Here is a 13,955-nt window from a genome sequence, read left to right as displayed (position 1 = left end):
ATATACTGTATTATACTAGATGAGTGTCCTTGCTAACCGAATACAATATCATAAGATCTTCCAATTCACCATGTAACTGAAGAAGATGTACACCGTACACAAAATAATAAGCATGTCCTTTTTTTTTGCATTATGGAGTATATTTTAATTTGCCAATAAAGAACTGTTTTCCAGATACAAATGTGTGGTAAAAAAATCGGAAATAAACATACAGAGTCGTTCGCTCATTAACGGGATACATCCCGAGCCACTGAGGCACTGTTTACGTAAATGAGCTCATGGACTAAACGATCTAAGAACAGTTTGTACCTTCTCATATTCAACCCACAAGACAGGACATGTAAGCTTCCTACTCTTTGCAGAGTATGACCTCCTGCTGCTGTCCCTCATCGTACAGGGTCTACAGAAGCAGATGGACCTTTTGGACCCGATTAAAACTCAAAATGATTTAAATTGATCTCAGGAAGAAAGATATTGTTTCAACCAAGGCAGCAGATTTACCTCAGAATCAGAACCTCGGTGCTTCATCTTATCATCGTAAGCATATTATTTGATAGTGTATCGAGTCTGAAAGTAAAGTCCACTCAGTCACCTTATGAACAATATACCAGAGAAAAATGCAGAATTTTGGAAATTGGTATCAAAACTCCAAACACTCAAGCCAAAGCACATAGGGTAGAATACAGCCAACACCAGACATTCCTAATACATATTTATTTATTTCTCCTACAATGTGGCACACGGTGTGCCTCTTTAAGATGTCTCTAGTTTCATACAAAGACAATGAAATAGTTATTTTTAAATCTCGCCGGTGATTGAGCACATGTGAACATCTTCGTGTCGAATACACGAGAACAATCGTATGATCTGGCAGCTTGTCAATCAAGAATGCATGCCTGTTTTGGACAATGTATTAGTATAGCAACATTACCAGTGTCTCAAAATAGCCACCTTCAGAATAAGAGAAGTTTCACATTAGGATTTGGTTTTATTTAACTAGTGGTGCTCTGAGTATAACACGCTTGAATTTAATGATCCATTTTAAAGTAGTTCACAATCTGGTACTAGCATAGTGACGTTGTTGCTATGTGTGTTGAGTTTTGCACTCAGTACGGCTCTACGGCTCACATCATGCAGTAACCGCAGGTTATATGAGACGAGAGAATGGGTTCACTTGACCCCCCGCCAGTGTGTAAAACCTGACTGAGTTACACTGATGTTTGCAACCACCAATCACTTTTTACTACTGCTCCCAATGACCAATCACTGATCACTAGTCTTCCCAAAAACCCACCACTTGTCCCCAATGTCCCCAAGGACTTATTACTATTATTGCTAATGACCGAACCATGATCACCATTGTTTCCAGTGACTAATCACCAATTACCAAATGTAATCATTGATCAGTGAGAACTATTAACCTGAATAAAATCTCATATTTATCTTATCTCTTCTTAGCTTTTATGTAGGGGAGACCGGGTATGGTTGTAACACATTTTGCTTCAACACCTGTAACTTCTGAGTACTTTTATACAAAGTACCCACATTTGTTGACTACAAATGGCACCAATTCTTCTAAAAGTCTTTCTTGAGGTTTATTGAAATCAAAGAACAATGTCTGTCTCATTTTGACCGACCATAACTCAAATCCTCTTTCTGTTTGACTCAACAGTGTGTGTGTGTGTGTGTGTGAGTGTGTGCGAAAGATGGAGAATGTAAATGTTGGTGTGTGTGTTCTTGTATGTGGCTCTGTGTGTGAAAATCTGTCTACTAGAACAAACTTCCTTAACGGTACGTACAGTATGCTTAACAGACGCTCTACATCAAAAACGATGCCACTGAGTGTCTATTCTTAATCAGAGTCACAGTGGAAAGGGAACCAGTCAGTCCCTGCCATCTGATTCCCATCCCATGTCTGTGGGTGTTTGACGTTATATGTTACTGCCAGCTGAAATGCAAACTTTCTGACCTATAAGAAAGTGGCATACAGTAGAAAATTAAAGTACAAAAGCAAAAAAAGTTGTTTTTTTTTTTGACTGACACCTCTGCTAGTGTTCAATTCGTCTCTGGTTTCCAGTGTCTACCCTGTCATATTCTTACCTCACGTGGAGTCAGTCTATAATACGGGTCTGCTGTCTGAGTCAAATAATCAGCCAACTTTTTCTCCAAACTTTCTTGTTGCTCCTGTAACCTACACTGGGAAGATCACTGGATCCCTGGTCTTTCAGCTTCTGCAATGATTTGCAGTATCTGCTCAGTGTTACGCGGTAGATCCCATATTCCTTTGCGACTGATCTGACTGACTTGCCCTTTCCTGTGACCTCATCAGATGCTACTGTTAGAACATTTGTTAGTCTTTGTAAATCTAAGTAAAATGAATAAAGTTATATTAGTTATATTAGTTGTATGTAAGGATACGGTTGTAACACTATTTAACCCTGTCGGCTATTGTTTATATAGCTGTATTAGCTGTCAGCTATTGTTTATCTAGCTGTATTAGCTTAGTGGTTTGAAATTAGCAGGCATCAAAATTAGCCTGAGAAACCACAATTTCATTTAATATGTTATAGTAAGTACTAAACAAAAGAAAACATTTTTTTAGGTAAAAAAAAAAGCCTTAAAATATTTTTTTTTTCTTTGTAGAATCTGCATGCATATGTTTCCATTGGTACGTGTTATGTTCACACTTTTTCTACATCACCATCATTATTATTATTTTTTTAATCTTATATTGCACACATGTGATGGTCGTGAGAGTTTTGTGTTAGGGAAATTATGTTATAATATGCGACACTGAAAGAATGAGGCCTAGGATTCATCCGTGTGTACGAATCGACTCATCGAGTACCACAAAAGAGTCGTTCAGATTGAACCGATTCTTTAGCGATTCACTCGTGGTTATTAGGAAAGGGAGCGGAGCTGCTGCGGTTTTAGTGTTGCGTTGAAACATCGGATCACAGGCAGCGTTTTATTTCTCTATCGCTCACCTGTAGTAGAAAATCCGACATGAGATCTCAGGTGCGTTTTGGTAAGCGGTAGGGACGTCGGAAGGTAGTGTAGGATTCGTGGTGGAAATCATTGGATTTTTTTTTTTTAAGAAGCCATATTTCTGCGTAAAGACGCGCTATCAATCGGTTTGTCCTCCATGCTGAAGTCAGCGAGCTCTGGTATGGCGGCCTGCGCCCCTGGGAGCCGCTTTAACGGCGGATACAGCACCAGCAGCACCGGTACCATCACCATCACCAGCAGCACCGCGCCCGCTCCGCCTCCGGTCTCTGCGTACAAGGCCAAACAGAAAGGCTTCTGCCTGGTTAGGATGATGAATCTGAACGGTAAAAAAGGGACCGCAGATCCCCGGAAACAGCAGCACCAGCACGGCACCGTGCCCTTTATCATTCACTGCCACATCGGTAAAGAAATCAAGCACATTTGTGGCAACTGCAGCCGCGCCTCCGAAGCGCAAGACGGTGAGTCGCTCCATGCTGCGGCGCAAAACATCATCATTCCCCTTCACCACCACCACCATCATCATCATCATCACAATCATCATCATCAGCAGCATTCCCAATACAATCCTTATCCTTCATCTTACATACATACTCTTAATCTGCATGCAGATATGTGCAATTACGCGTAGAAAAAAAATCGTGCGTTTTATACTCGAGCAACAATAAATAAATAAATGCTTTTAAAAAAACGTTTGTTTATTTATTTTAATGAGCGCTTTCTTTGCCAGAAATGCCAAAAATCATTCAAATGTCCTTGTGTGTGTGTGTGTGTGTGTGTGTGTGTGTGTGTGTGTGTGTGTGTGTGTGTGTGTGTGTGTGTCAGTCAGAGGTCGGTTTATTGTTCTGAGCAGTGATCAGATCCAGACAGTTATGCAGTGTAAAGTGTAACACCATTTGGTTTCGATGAATCTTCTGGTTTTTACAGAATTTTCCACCGTTTTGTTCCTTTATTTTTTATTTCTAATCTAGGATTTTTATTCCAATTCCATTTTAATCATGATTTCAAGCTGTGTGAAGGTACAATGCCTGACTGAGAGACTGGTATTTTTATTTCTTTATTCTTTAAGAGAAGTTTGAGCATTGAGCATCTGGAAGTATTTCCAGATTTGTGTCAGGATTGTGGTTTGGCCTACTTTTAGTTGCTTCTGCAATTCTGCCTGGTTTACTCTTCTTGTCTTCTTTACTCTTTCTGATAAATGTCTTCTATTGATTTGTTGATTTATTTATCCATCCAATAAGCAACAGCAAGGTAAAAAAAAACTGAGCTATGATCAGGGAGTTTATCTTTGTTTTAAGTATGTGTGATAGAACATTTATTTAATTATTAAAAAAAAAAAAACACTACTTTGTTGACTACAGCCAAAAGATTTTGTTGGTGCTGAACCGGTATTTTATTCCAGCGTATACAAGGTAAATAGAGGTATCACGATGAAAGCCACTTTTGCAATCAATGTGGTGGGTTTTTTTTGTTTTTTTTTAGGAGAAAATGGATCCTGATTGGAAAAGAATGTACCTGGAAAAGTGGGAATAATTCTTACTTTCTACAGGATGAATTATTATTATTATTTTTTCTTTTCTTTTTTCCTGTGAAAAAAACAAGACCACCAAACAACAACAACAAAAAACCACCAGTTGTCACCTGTACATGTTCTGATGGGACAATTGGGATTTAAATGTGTCTGGATGGTCAGTGTTTGTAGTAGATTTCAAGAAAGACAAGTTAAACTAGTAGTTTTTCATTTTGACTTTTTCTTTTTTGGAAACAAAGTATCAGTCCCTTAATACTGCATTTGTGTCCTTTGGAAACACGTGAGAAAACAATCGATTAATCCTTGTCCTCCTGATTTGAGTCATTTTGACAAATTGCAGAAAATTTCATTTTACAAATGAAAACTTGGGGCAATAAAGAATTAGTAAAGCAGGAAATTGTAAATGTTTAATATTTAAAACAATAGATAGAATTTATTACCTAATGCAAAAAATGAAAAAAAAAAATGCCAAAAGAGAGAGCAAATCTAAAAAAAAAAAAAAAAAAATGTAATGTACTTTGTGCTTTCTGTACAGTATGTTTTTCTTTCTTTTTTTTCCTGAAGGAAAGTAGAAAGTAATCCTGTGTTTGGATGATCTTCGATATCATTATGGAGCTTATTCAGTTAGACTGAAGCTACTATTCTGTTTATAGCCTTAGAAACAATTCTGTTTTGAACAGGAAGCTGTAAATTGCTGGCAGAACAGAACAGACGAAGATAATCAGTCTTTTGTGTTTTGAGAGAGAACTCAAGCTGCTTCGTTCTGTACGAATCAGCTATGGGGCCGAATATGATGCATCGATGTGAATGAACAGATCATGTTTTAAACGGCTTTAAACACAGATGTGAATAGGAAGTAGAGGGTTCTTTTTTTTTATTGAGGGAATTTCACACGGTCATTCTAAACCCCGCTTTACGAACAAGTTATGAAGCACAGCTTTTTACCCCTTGATTATAAAACTCTAGTCTGAAGCAGGATCAGCTCGACAGTGTTTACAGCGTTCACTCCACATGTTGCGTCTAGTTGCTTAGCAACAAACACGAAATCGGTGAAAACGTCATGTCGGGTGAAAACCAGGACGTAGCGACACGTAAAAACAGCTCTGTAGATGGAGTCAGGCGGATAAACACTGAACGTGCTGGAAGTGCATCACAGTGAAGTCGGATATCAACAAACGATCGGCTGGTCGACTAAATGACAAACTTAAAAAGAGCCAAATGCAGGAGAACGCTGTGAAAGATAATAAAACCTGCTCAGGTGCATAACGACTGTCCTGAACTTTTTTTCTCACTGAGATGAGATGAGACTGTATGTAAAGCGGTCACGTGCTGGATTTATCCAATCAGGGTTGTTTAAGGAGCAAATGTGCAGATTAGGAGAACCTGGGTTTAGGAACGTACAGTGTGAAACGTCAGATTATGAAGAGATAGGATTCATTGTTAATCCTGGGTAAAGTACGAGCAGTGTGAAATCTCAAACTATGTAACCTGGGATTCTGCTCTTTTCTGCGATGTGCAGCAGGACCGAGATCCTATGGGATGCGACATTAAAGTACTGGAGTGATGTAACTGAGGATGAGGAAGTGTCAGAGCCAGGATATATGCAGCTGTAAATAAGTACACACAGTGTCATTGTATTGCATAGATACCTGTGTCAATGCATATAAACTGGAGATAAAATGATGATCTCTTAAAAAAACCTCTAAAGCTGAGCTCAGGTTGATCAACAACACCCCAAGATCGCACTTGTGCTTATAGGTTTCACCCAAATTAGAAATTCCGCATCACTAAGAATTAGTTCAAGAGCAAAATCATAACATTCCTTATTTTCTGTTTTATTTTTCTTCTCCAGCGGAGGAGGTGGAGCGTTTGGCTGCCATGCGTTCCGAGTCGCTCGTCTCCGGCACGCACACGCCGCCGATTCGCCGCAGGAGCAAGTTCGCCACGCTCGGCCGACTTTTCAAACCCTGGAAGTGGAGGAAGAAGAAGAGCGAGAAGTTCAAGCAGACCTCAGCAGGTGGGAGTGTGTTTTACTGCGCTCCAGATACAGATACACACTTGATTGATCTCGAATACGTTCTTTGCTCATGTTCGTGATCATGAGTTGTGTTTGAGGCTCTTTTGAAATGAAGGGAAGATGCTGCAGTAGTGTTGATTAACATCAAGTGCGTTTGCGTGTACACTGTACAGTATAATTGATCGGCGTGATTAGATGCCGGTGCTGTGCTTCTACATGACTCATTTAGCCTTTTGCTGGCATTGCTACGAGTGGACGCTCTTTGTTTAATTATCTTTTACAGGAGGACGGACACTTTATTATGTTGGCTTTGTACTGTAGAAGCCAACATTCTGTTTTCCTATTTAAGCTTAGACAAAAATTTATAAAATTTAATGCGGCCTAGAGCTTTCGGGCCACATGCACCAAATTCGGATATGTTGTATAACCTGGTCTGAAGTGTGTTGCTATTACTTTTATAAGCGATCTGAGTACAAGTACTTCCGGTACTGGGTCTCAAAGTGACCTTTTTCCCCATAGACTCCCATTATAAACTTTGGAGGTTTTGGATAAACTTTATCTACACCAAACTCGGCCAGATCCTTTAGGGTGATACTCTGAACAAAGGTTTAAATTGGTGTACCGAATGGCCTTCCGGTTGTGCCGCAGCCCCGCCCCCAAAATATGCAAAATCAAAAACTTTTTATAACATGGACATGTGACACATCAAAACACTCAGAACAATGAGGGGAACTCCCTCAGGAGTATTCGGATGACGTCACATGCTCGTCTCCACTTGCCTCAATGTTTTGGCACCCTATCTTTCTGTCCACTTGTCTCCAAAACTAACACTGACCCTTATGTCCACTCGCCTCCAAAAAAGCACCAGCCTTTGCGAATATTTGCATCGTCAAAGCCAACTTCAAAGTCTGTCGTGACGAACTTGACAAATCTAGTTTAAATTCCAGCTGCATGAAAGAAAACACTCGGGTGTGTGCTGTTACAGGAAAATAATCAACGGCTGTAACGACGCACGGTTACTCTTCCCAACATGAATGTCCCGATATCCGTATTGTCTGATTTCCTGTTTGCTTTGATAACCCAGATCTGATAAATGTACCTCATAGACAATTGTGTAAAGTCTATAGACTTGTACCTTTAGTGTTGCTTCTCTTTTGCTTGGTATCTATTCATAGAACTGCACCATTGCACAGTAAAACTTTCATAAGGGATTTTTTTTTTTTTTTAGACTTTTTAGACTTCGGTCTCACCATCTTCCCAACCACGGGGGGGTCATTAATCCCACTATTAAATTCTCACACTGGTAACCTCGAATAGCATCTATGCTGTATATAAATAGCATGCGCAGCTGAATCAATAGTGCAGAGAATTGAGAACTGCATTTAGCATCCTGTGGGCAAGAACTACACATCCCCCACCCCCACCACCACCCCATCCCTGTGGGGTTCATTTTCCTTCTGTTTTAATTTATTCCTCGATTTTTATTTTTTATATTAATTTTTGAATATAGGCTTTTGTTAGTTTATCTTCTCTTGCTGCATCCCAATCTGCACTTTTGAAGCGCATCGCAGGATCCTTTTTCCATTAAGACGAAAGTATCTCGATGTGATTTCCATAAAAATCCGCAGTGATCTTACAGAAAGGGAACGCGTAACACCAGAGCATTTGTCCTACTCCATTTCCTGAGCTAGAGACAGCAGGAAGCATGTGGGTTATGCTGTCAGCTCTGCTGCAGGCTGGTTGAGGCAACAGAGGCAGCGGCAGCAGTAGCGGAGAATCGATTTAGGCAGTGTGTTAGTGTTTTCTCCCAGTCGGCTATTTTTACACACGCTTTGATGTATGTGCTGCAGCGAACCAGAACCATCAGGGCCAGGTAGGAGAGGAAAGCATAAGGTCTGTTCTCTTGTGTGACGCCTGATCGATCGAGACGAGGCGAGGTGTTGGGAGTCGAAGCGCTCTTTGAGCATGTTTGATACAGAGAACTGGTGGGTGTGATGCGGCAGGGGGTGGTTGGGGGTGGGTTGTGTGGGGGAACCGATATTCAGTCATGGATCCCATCAGTTATCACTTCAATTACAAGACCACCCCTCATCCAATGAGATGCAGCAAGGTGTTGCGCTTGTTTGATCCAGAGAACCAGTGGTTGTTTGTGGAAAATATTCAATCATAGATCTTGTCAATTAATCACTAACATTACAAGCACCCCAAACACCTGATATACTGAAACACAGCAAGGTGATGGGAGAAGAAGCGTCGAGTCAGCTTGTTTGTTCCAGAGGTGTTTGGGGGGGCATTATTCATTCATCGATTCAATCAGGAAAGATATTATTTACGAGATGAAAACCGTGCCTTATCCATCGAGACAGAACAAGTTGTTGGGAGAAGAATCACTTTGTGGACCTGTTTGATAGAGAGAGAAAAAAACAAAAACAGTATGGGCTGGGGAACCAATATTAAATCATAAATCCCTTCAGTTAATTATTTAACTTACAAGACCACCCCTGTAAAACTACACCCTGATTTACCGAGACACAACAAGGTGTTTGTACTGTAGAAGAAGTGATTGAGGTTGCCAGATTGTAGGATACAAAGCCTGGAGTTTACTAGTAGACTTAGCACCATGGATCTACAGTAAAATGATAAATGATACAGATCTGGAAATATTTTCAGGATTGTGTTTAGATTTCTCAATGGTTTTTGACAGTGGACAGGAGCTAACCCAAGCTACATAATACCAGACAACAAATAATCTAAGAAACTGGTCATTACAGATGCAACGTAAAAAAAAAACCCCGCTGTACAAGCCCAGGGTTGAAAACTTGACCAAAATAATACACTTTTGTCTAAAGGGTTCTTTGATTTGTCTTGCTAAAACCTTGACAAAAAGGGTTTCCGTATATATATATATATATATATATATATATATATATATATATATATATATATATATATATATATATATATATATATATATATATATACCTTCCTATGGAAGCTTGAAATCCTTTACCAAAAGCATTGGATGAATAAAAAAATTCTTTAATTTGCACATCCATGAAACCACAGACCGAAATAATCAGCCCAAAAATATCCGAAATTAAGTATTCTTCCATTCCATCTTTTTTTTTTTTTTTTTTTAAACGTTTGAGGTAACGTCTGACAGCATGTCCTGCTTTTCTCATACACAGCTGTGGAAAATGTGTGCTTGATTTTGCAAAGGAAGGATTTGGGTTTTGTGGGCTGGTGTTGGGTTTTTGTTGTGAATTCTCTGAAGGCTGTGAATTGACTCTTGGTGCAGTGCTGAGAAGAAAGTGTGAATCTCAAACTGACTCATCAGTAAAAAAAAAAAAAAAAAAAACACCAACCGGTGTTGCTGTGACTGGCAGCAGACGCCACTGGAGCGGTGACAGACTGTCAATCAGCTACTGAGTCAATTAAATGTTCAATCAGTCAGTAAACCAGCCTGGTCTCACAGTGCTAGAAACATCTTAGCCTTTCAATGTGACTAGCATTTTTACGAAGGTTCACTACTTTTGCAGATGTACAGTAGTGTCCTGTGCTGGTTAGCCAGCTTAGCATTTTGCAGTGGTCTTGATGGCTTTTGCAGTTGGCCAGTTGGTCCAGGGCATCTTCCCCAAATATCTGTGTGGCGACGATGCCTCTGATTCTTCCACCAGGAAGATGGTTGGTTATTTTTCACTTTTGCTTAAGCCTTGTTTTCCTTCACCGGTCTCGAGTTTCTTGAGATGCTACTAGCCGAGAAAGAAGGTAAGCTAGGAGTACATTTGATGACCAGAACTTTTTTTTTTTTTTTTTTTTGCAAGTCATCACACCTTTGCCAACCATGTTAGCAAAATTGTGAGGCAAACAGGGTCAACTTACACAAGACCTCCATCTACTCGGTGGAGCCAAGTTCATCATCTTGCTTTAACACTACCTTAAAAAGAGCAAATGTACCATTTTCCAGCCAGATCTTTTTAATCGAGGGTAGTTAGAGTCGAAATGTTGAAATCTTTTATTATCTAACACCGACAAAGCAATAATACTCACTTTCTTGGTTGTGTACTGCTGTTATTGGACAGTAGATGGGAGATTGGGATAATGTTATGGTTTGGTATGTTTTTTTTTTTTTTGAAGGATAAAGACCAGGTTCTATGAAAATAAAGGGTTGTGGGTCAGAAGAGTCACAGTAGTGATAAACGCTTCGGCTCTAGTCCTTCGGCTGATCTCAGTCATTTCCCAGATTGTTGTCTCATGACGAGGTTCAATAAGTACTGGCCTTAATAAAACATTTTGTTCACTGTCTTGGAAAAATGGCATGCTCGAGACAAGGATGTGACTCAATGAGCTTTAGATACCATCTATGAAAAACCTGTACTAACAGTTTTATTTTATAAAGCTTGTTTTTCTTTTACTTAAATGTCATGTTAGGTTTTCTTTGTCTTCTAGATTGTCTTTTGTTGACACTTTAGATTGTCATCTAAATTGATTTGACCTGCATTTTCAGTTTAGCTTGGGGAAAAAAAAAGCTTAAAATTGAGCATTTTTTGTAATCACTACAGATAAGGAATCTGTACAAACAACGTAGATGTTCGGCCCCCTGTAAGCTTTTTAAAAATATTTAGTGATTTATTTTGCTTATGTTAACGTGGAATATTTCAGGCCATAAGCGTAATGGTCCTTCCAGACTGATTGCCAGTATTAATTTCTCTCTCTTTCTCTCTCCTTTCATTTTTTTTTCTTTTGGCTGTGATACTATAGCCTACATATTGGAAGCGAGTGAATGACAGATGGCGTCCTACTGTAAAACAGCTTAACATTTAACAGTGAAATTTTTCTTTCTCTCTTTCTTTTTCTTTCTTTCTCTCTTTCTTTTTCTTTCTTTCTCTCTTTCTTATTCTTTCTTTCTCTCTTTCTTTTTCTTTCTTTCTTTCTTTTTCTATCTCTCTTTCTTTCTTTCTTTCTTTCTTTCTTTCTTTTTCTATTTTCTCTCTCTCTCTTTCTTTCTTTCTTTCTTTCTTTCTTTCTTTCTTTCTTTCTTTCTTTTTCTATCCTTTCTTTCTTTCTTTCTTTCTTTCTTTCTTTCTTTCTTTCTTTCTTTCTTTCTTTCTTTCTTTCTTTCTTTCTTTCTTTCTTTCTTTCTTTCTTTCTTTCTTTCTTTCTTTCTTTCTCCCCCCCCCCAAAGATATAATGTAAAAAAACATAACATAAAAAACATAATAAATGATGATTTAAGGCATTTTCTCAGAACAAGTCTATCACATGGCTGAAAAATGCACCCAGTAATTGAATTGTTCTCTTGTCACTCATTTTATAGACAAATCTCAAACACCTCTTCGCATTTTTTCTAGCTCATTATGATGATGTTTCATGTTTTTAGCGTTGTACAAGTCTGTTTTTCTTGCTAATCGTTTCTTTGATTACGAGAAAAGATTAGCACGGCGAACATCTGTGTAAAACATTTATAGTCACTAACCGAGGTAATGGGGAATGAAGAAATTCTTTATAGATTTGGTCTTGAAAGCAAGTGGATTTTAAGTCACGGGTAGCTTAAGCATGCTCAGTTTTAATGTTTAATATTTTACACCATCGGTCTAAATTGTGGATTCGATCTCAACCAGAGTGTAATGGGTCTGGATGTACATGGCTCAGTGCTCGCTTATCTGAAGTGCTCCCTGCATGCTTCAGTACTCCATATTTTTGTACGCAAGTCATTGAGCTCGGTTTTAAATATCAAATATTTATCAGATTTCTACATTAAATTAATAAACACCAAATTTCTAATCCATTTTTTATGTGGAAAACAAAGTGCCATCGAAGCTTGAATTCATCAGCAGTGTGACCTTCTAGAAGTGGAGCTCTTCTCTAATATGGGTCACAACCATGCAAATGAGGAGCAAAGAAAAAATCTATACATATAAGAGAGAAAAAAATAATCATTTGCAATCCAGTAAGTAATCATCACGCGTAAAGTGCGATAAATCTTTTACAGATTTATGTGTACAATATCGATTGGGATTTTAATACAAATAATTCATTTAATTTTTTTTCTATTTATTTAGTTTTTAACATCGTCGGAAAGGCGTTGATAAGCTCGGTAGGTTTCGCTGTACAAATTATTGTACAGCAAAATTCGGCTAAATATTTTAAGTGTGTATTATTGTATTCCACTTCCTAATGAGGTCATTATCAAAACTCTTAATATATAAGAATAAAATCTGCCGTCTTTGTGTAAAAAACAATGATGCTTTCACACTGAATAGCTTTGTATGATCTGCATTGTTGTGTTCTTTTGTGTTAGACATTTGCTCTGATGACTGGCTCTCTGACTCACTTTATATATATATAAATATTTTTTTTTCCTTTGCACCAACGAGTCTCTGTATTCTATGAGTTTCTCTTAGATATCTGTTGGTGGATCTGACCTAACGTCTCTGAGAGTCATCTGTAGAAAATGTGATTCGAAAGAAATGAACCGAGATGAATCACTGCCATTTCTTTTCACTTCAACGTTTATTAAATGCTAGACATGAGCTGTTGGTTTACTTTCAAGCTCCAGTCACTTGGGAAAGTAAATGTATGTGTGCATGACATCTTTCATCTGCAGAATCATGTTGATATCTCGTGTAGTATTATTTTCTTTTAAAGCATGTGTTTGTTTGACAGATCCTGAGACTGGCCACGTTTTATATCTTGGAATGATTTGTACATTTCTAATCGCAGTTATAGTATCATTGTACACAGATGATTACAGTTTTAGAAATGTGCTTTCTCACTTTAAAACTGAAACAATTGGTCTTTTTACCATTTAGTCTTACAATTATAAGATATACCAACTGAATGCAGTTTAGTCTTAAGATGTACAGTACCAACCACTTGGTTACCGTTACTTCCCAACGAAGTATTTACTTCAACTGTAATCATCGAGTTCACCATTATCGTTTCCATCCATCTATCCATCCATTTTCTACCGCTTATACAGAACCGGGTCACGGGGGCAGCAGTCTAAGCAGGGACGCCTATCCCCAGGCACTTCCCCCAGCTCTTCCGGGGAATACCGGTGCAATGTCGGGGGCCTCGGCGACCCAATCCCCTGACACGGACTATTAGTTTCACTGTTTAAATTTGGCCATTCATTTCTTCTAATCCCACCATTTACTCCATGTAATATCATTTGGAGTATTTGGAGTACTATTTATTTCCAACCATTTACTCACACTTATTTTTTCCTTTGGTCCAGCCAATAATATTTGGCCCTCTGTTTTGTTCAACTTTTCCATTCAATCCAAATATTATAAAATTTGGTTCCACTGGTGGCATTTTAGTACAACCTTTTCTTTCCACCAGTACAATACATAATGTTTATTTCCTGTTTCAGATTATTTTATTCAGTTCTATTGA

General features: G+C 38.5%; 1 protein-coding gene across 3 annotated transcripts in view; it reads left to right on the top strand.

Annotated features, from left to right (window-relative positions):
- The window catches only part of LOC113662233 (phosphatase and actin regulator 1-like), a 62,524-nt gene that overhangs the window by 26,891 nt on the left and 21,678 nt on the right, over positions 1-13,955 (top strand). The window contains exons 1-2 of one of the 3 annotated variants that reach the window (XR_007139682.1): positions 2,881-3,467; positions 6,390-6,554. Coding sequence is in view for 2 of the 3 variants with exons in the window: in XM_027176965.2 (XP_027032766.1) it covers positions 3,146-3,467; positions 6,390-6,554 (487 nt within the window). In the remaining variant the exon portion in view is untranslated. Of the gene's footprint in view, positions 1-2,880; positions 3,468-6,389; positions 6,555-13,955 lie in introns of those variants that run through there. The other 2 variants (XM_027176965.2, XM_047809609.1) reach the window with 2 other exon arrangements.

The sequence above is a fragment of the Tachysurus fulvidraco genome, chromosome 1 (assembly GCF_022655615.1).
Source record: "Tachysurus fulvidraco isolate hzauxx_2018 chromosome 1, HZAU_PFXX_2.0, whole genome shotgun sequence".
In the NCBI taxonomy this organism is placed as follows: Eukaryota; Metazoa; Chordata; class Actinopteri; order Siluriformes; family Bagridae; genus Tachysurus; species Tachysurus fulvidraco.
Note: the sequence above shows the minus strand (reverse complement) of the source record. Positions and strands in the feature narration are given on the sequence as shown.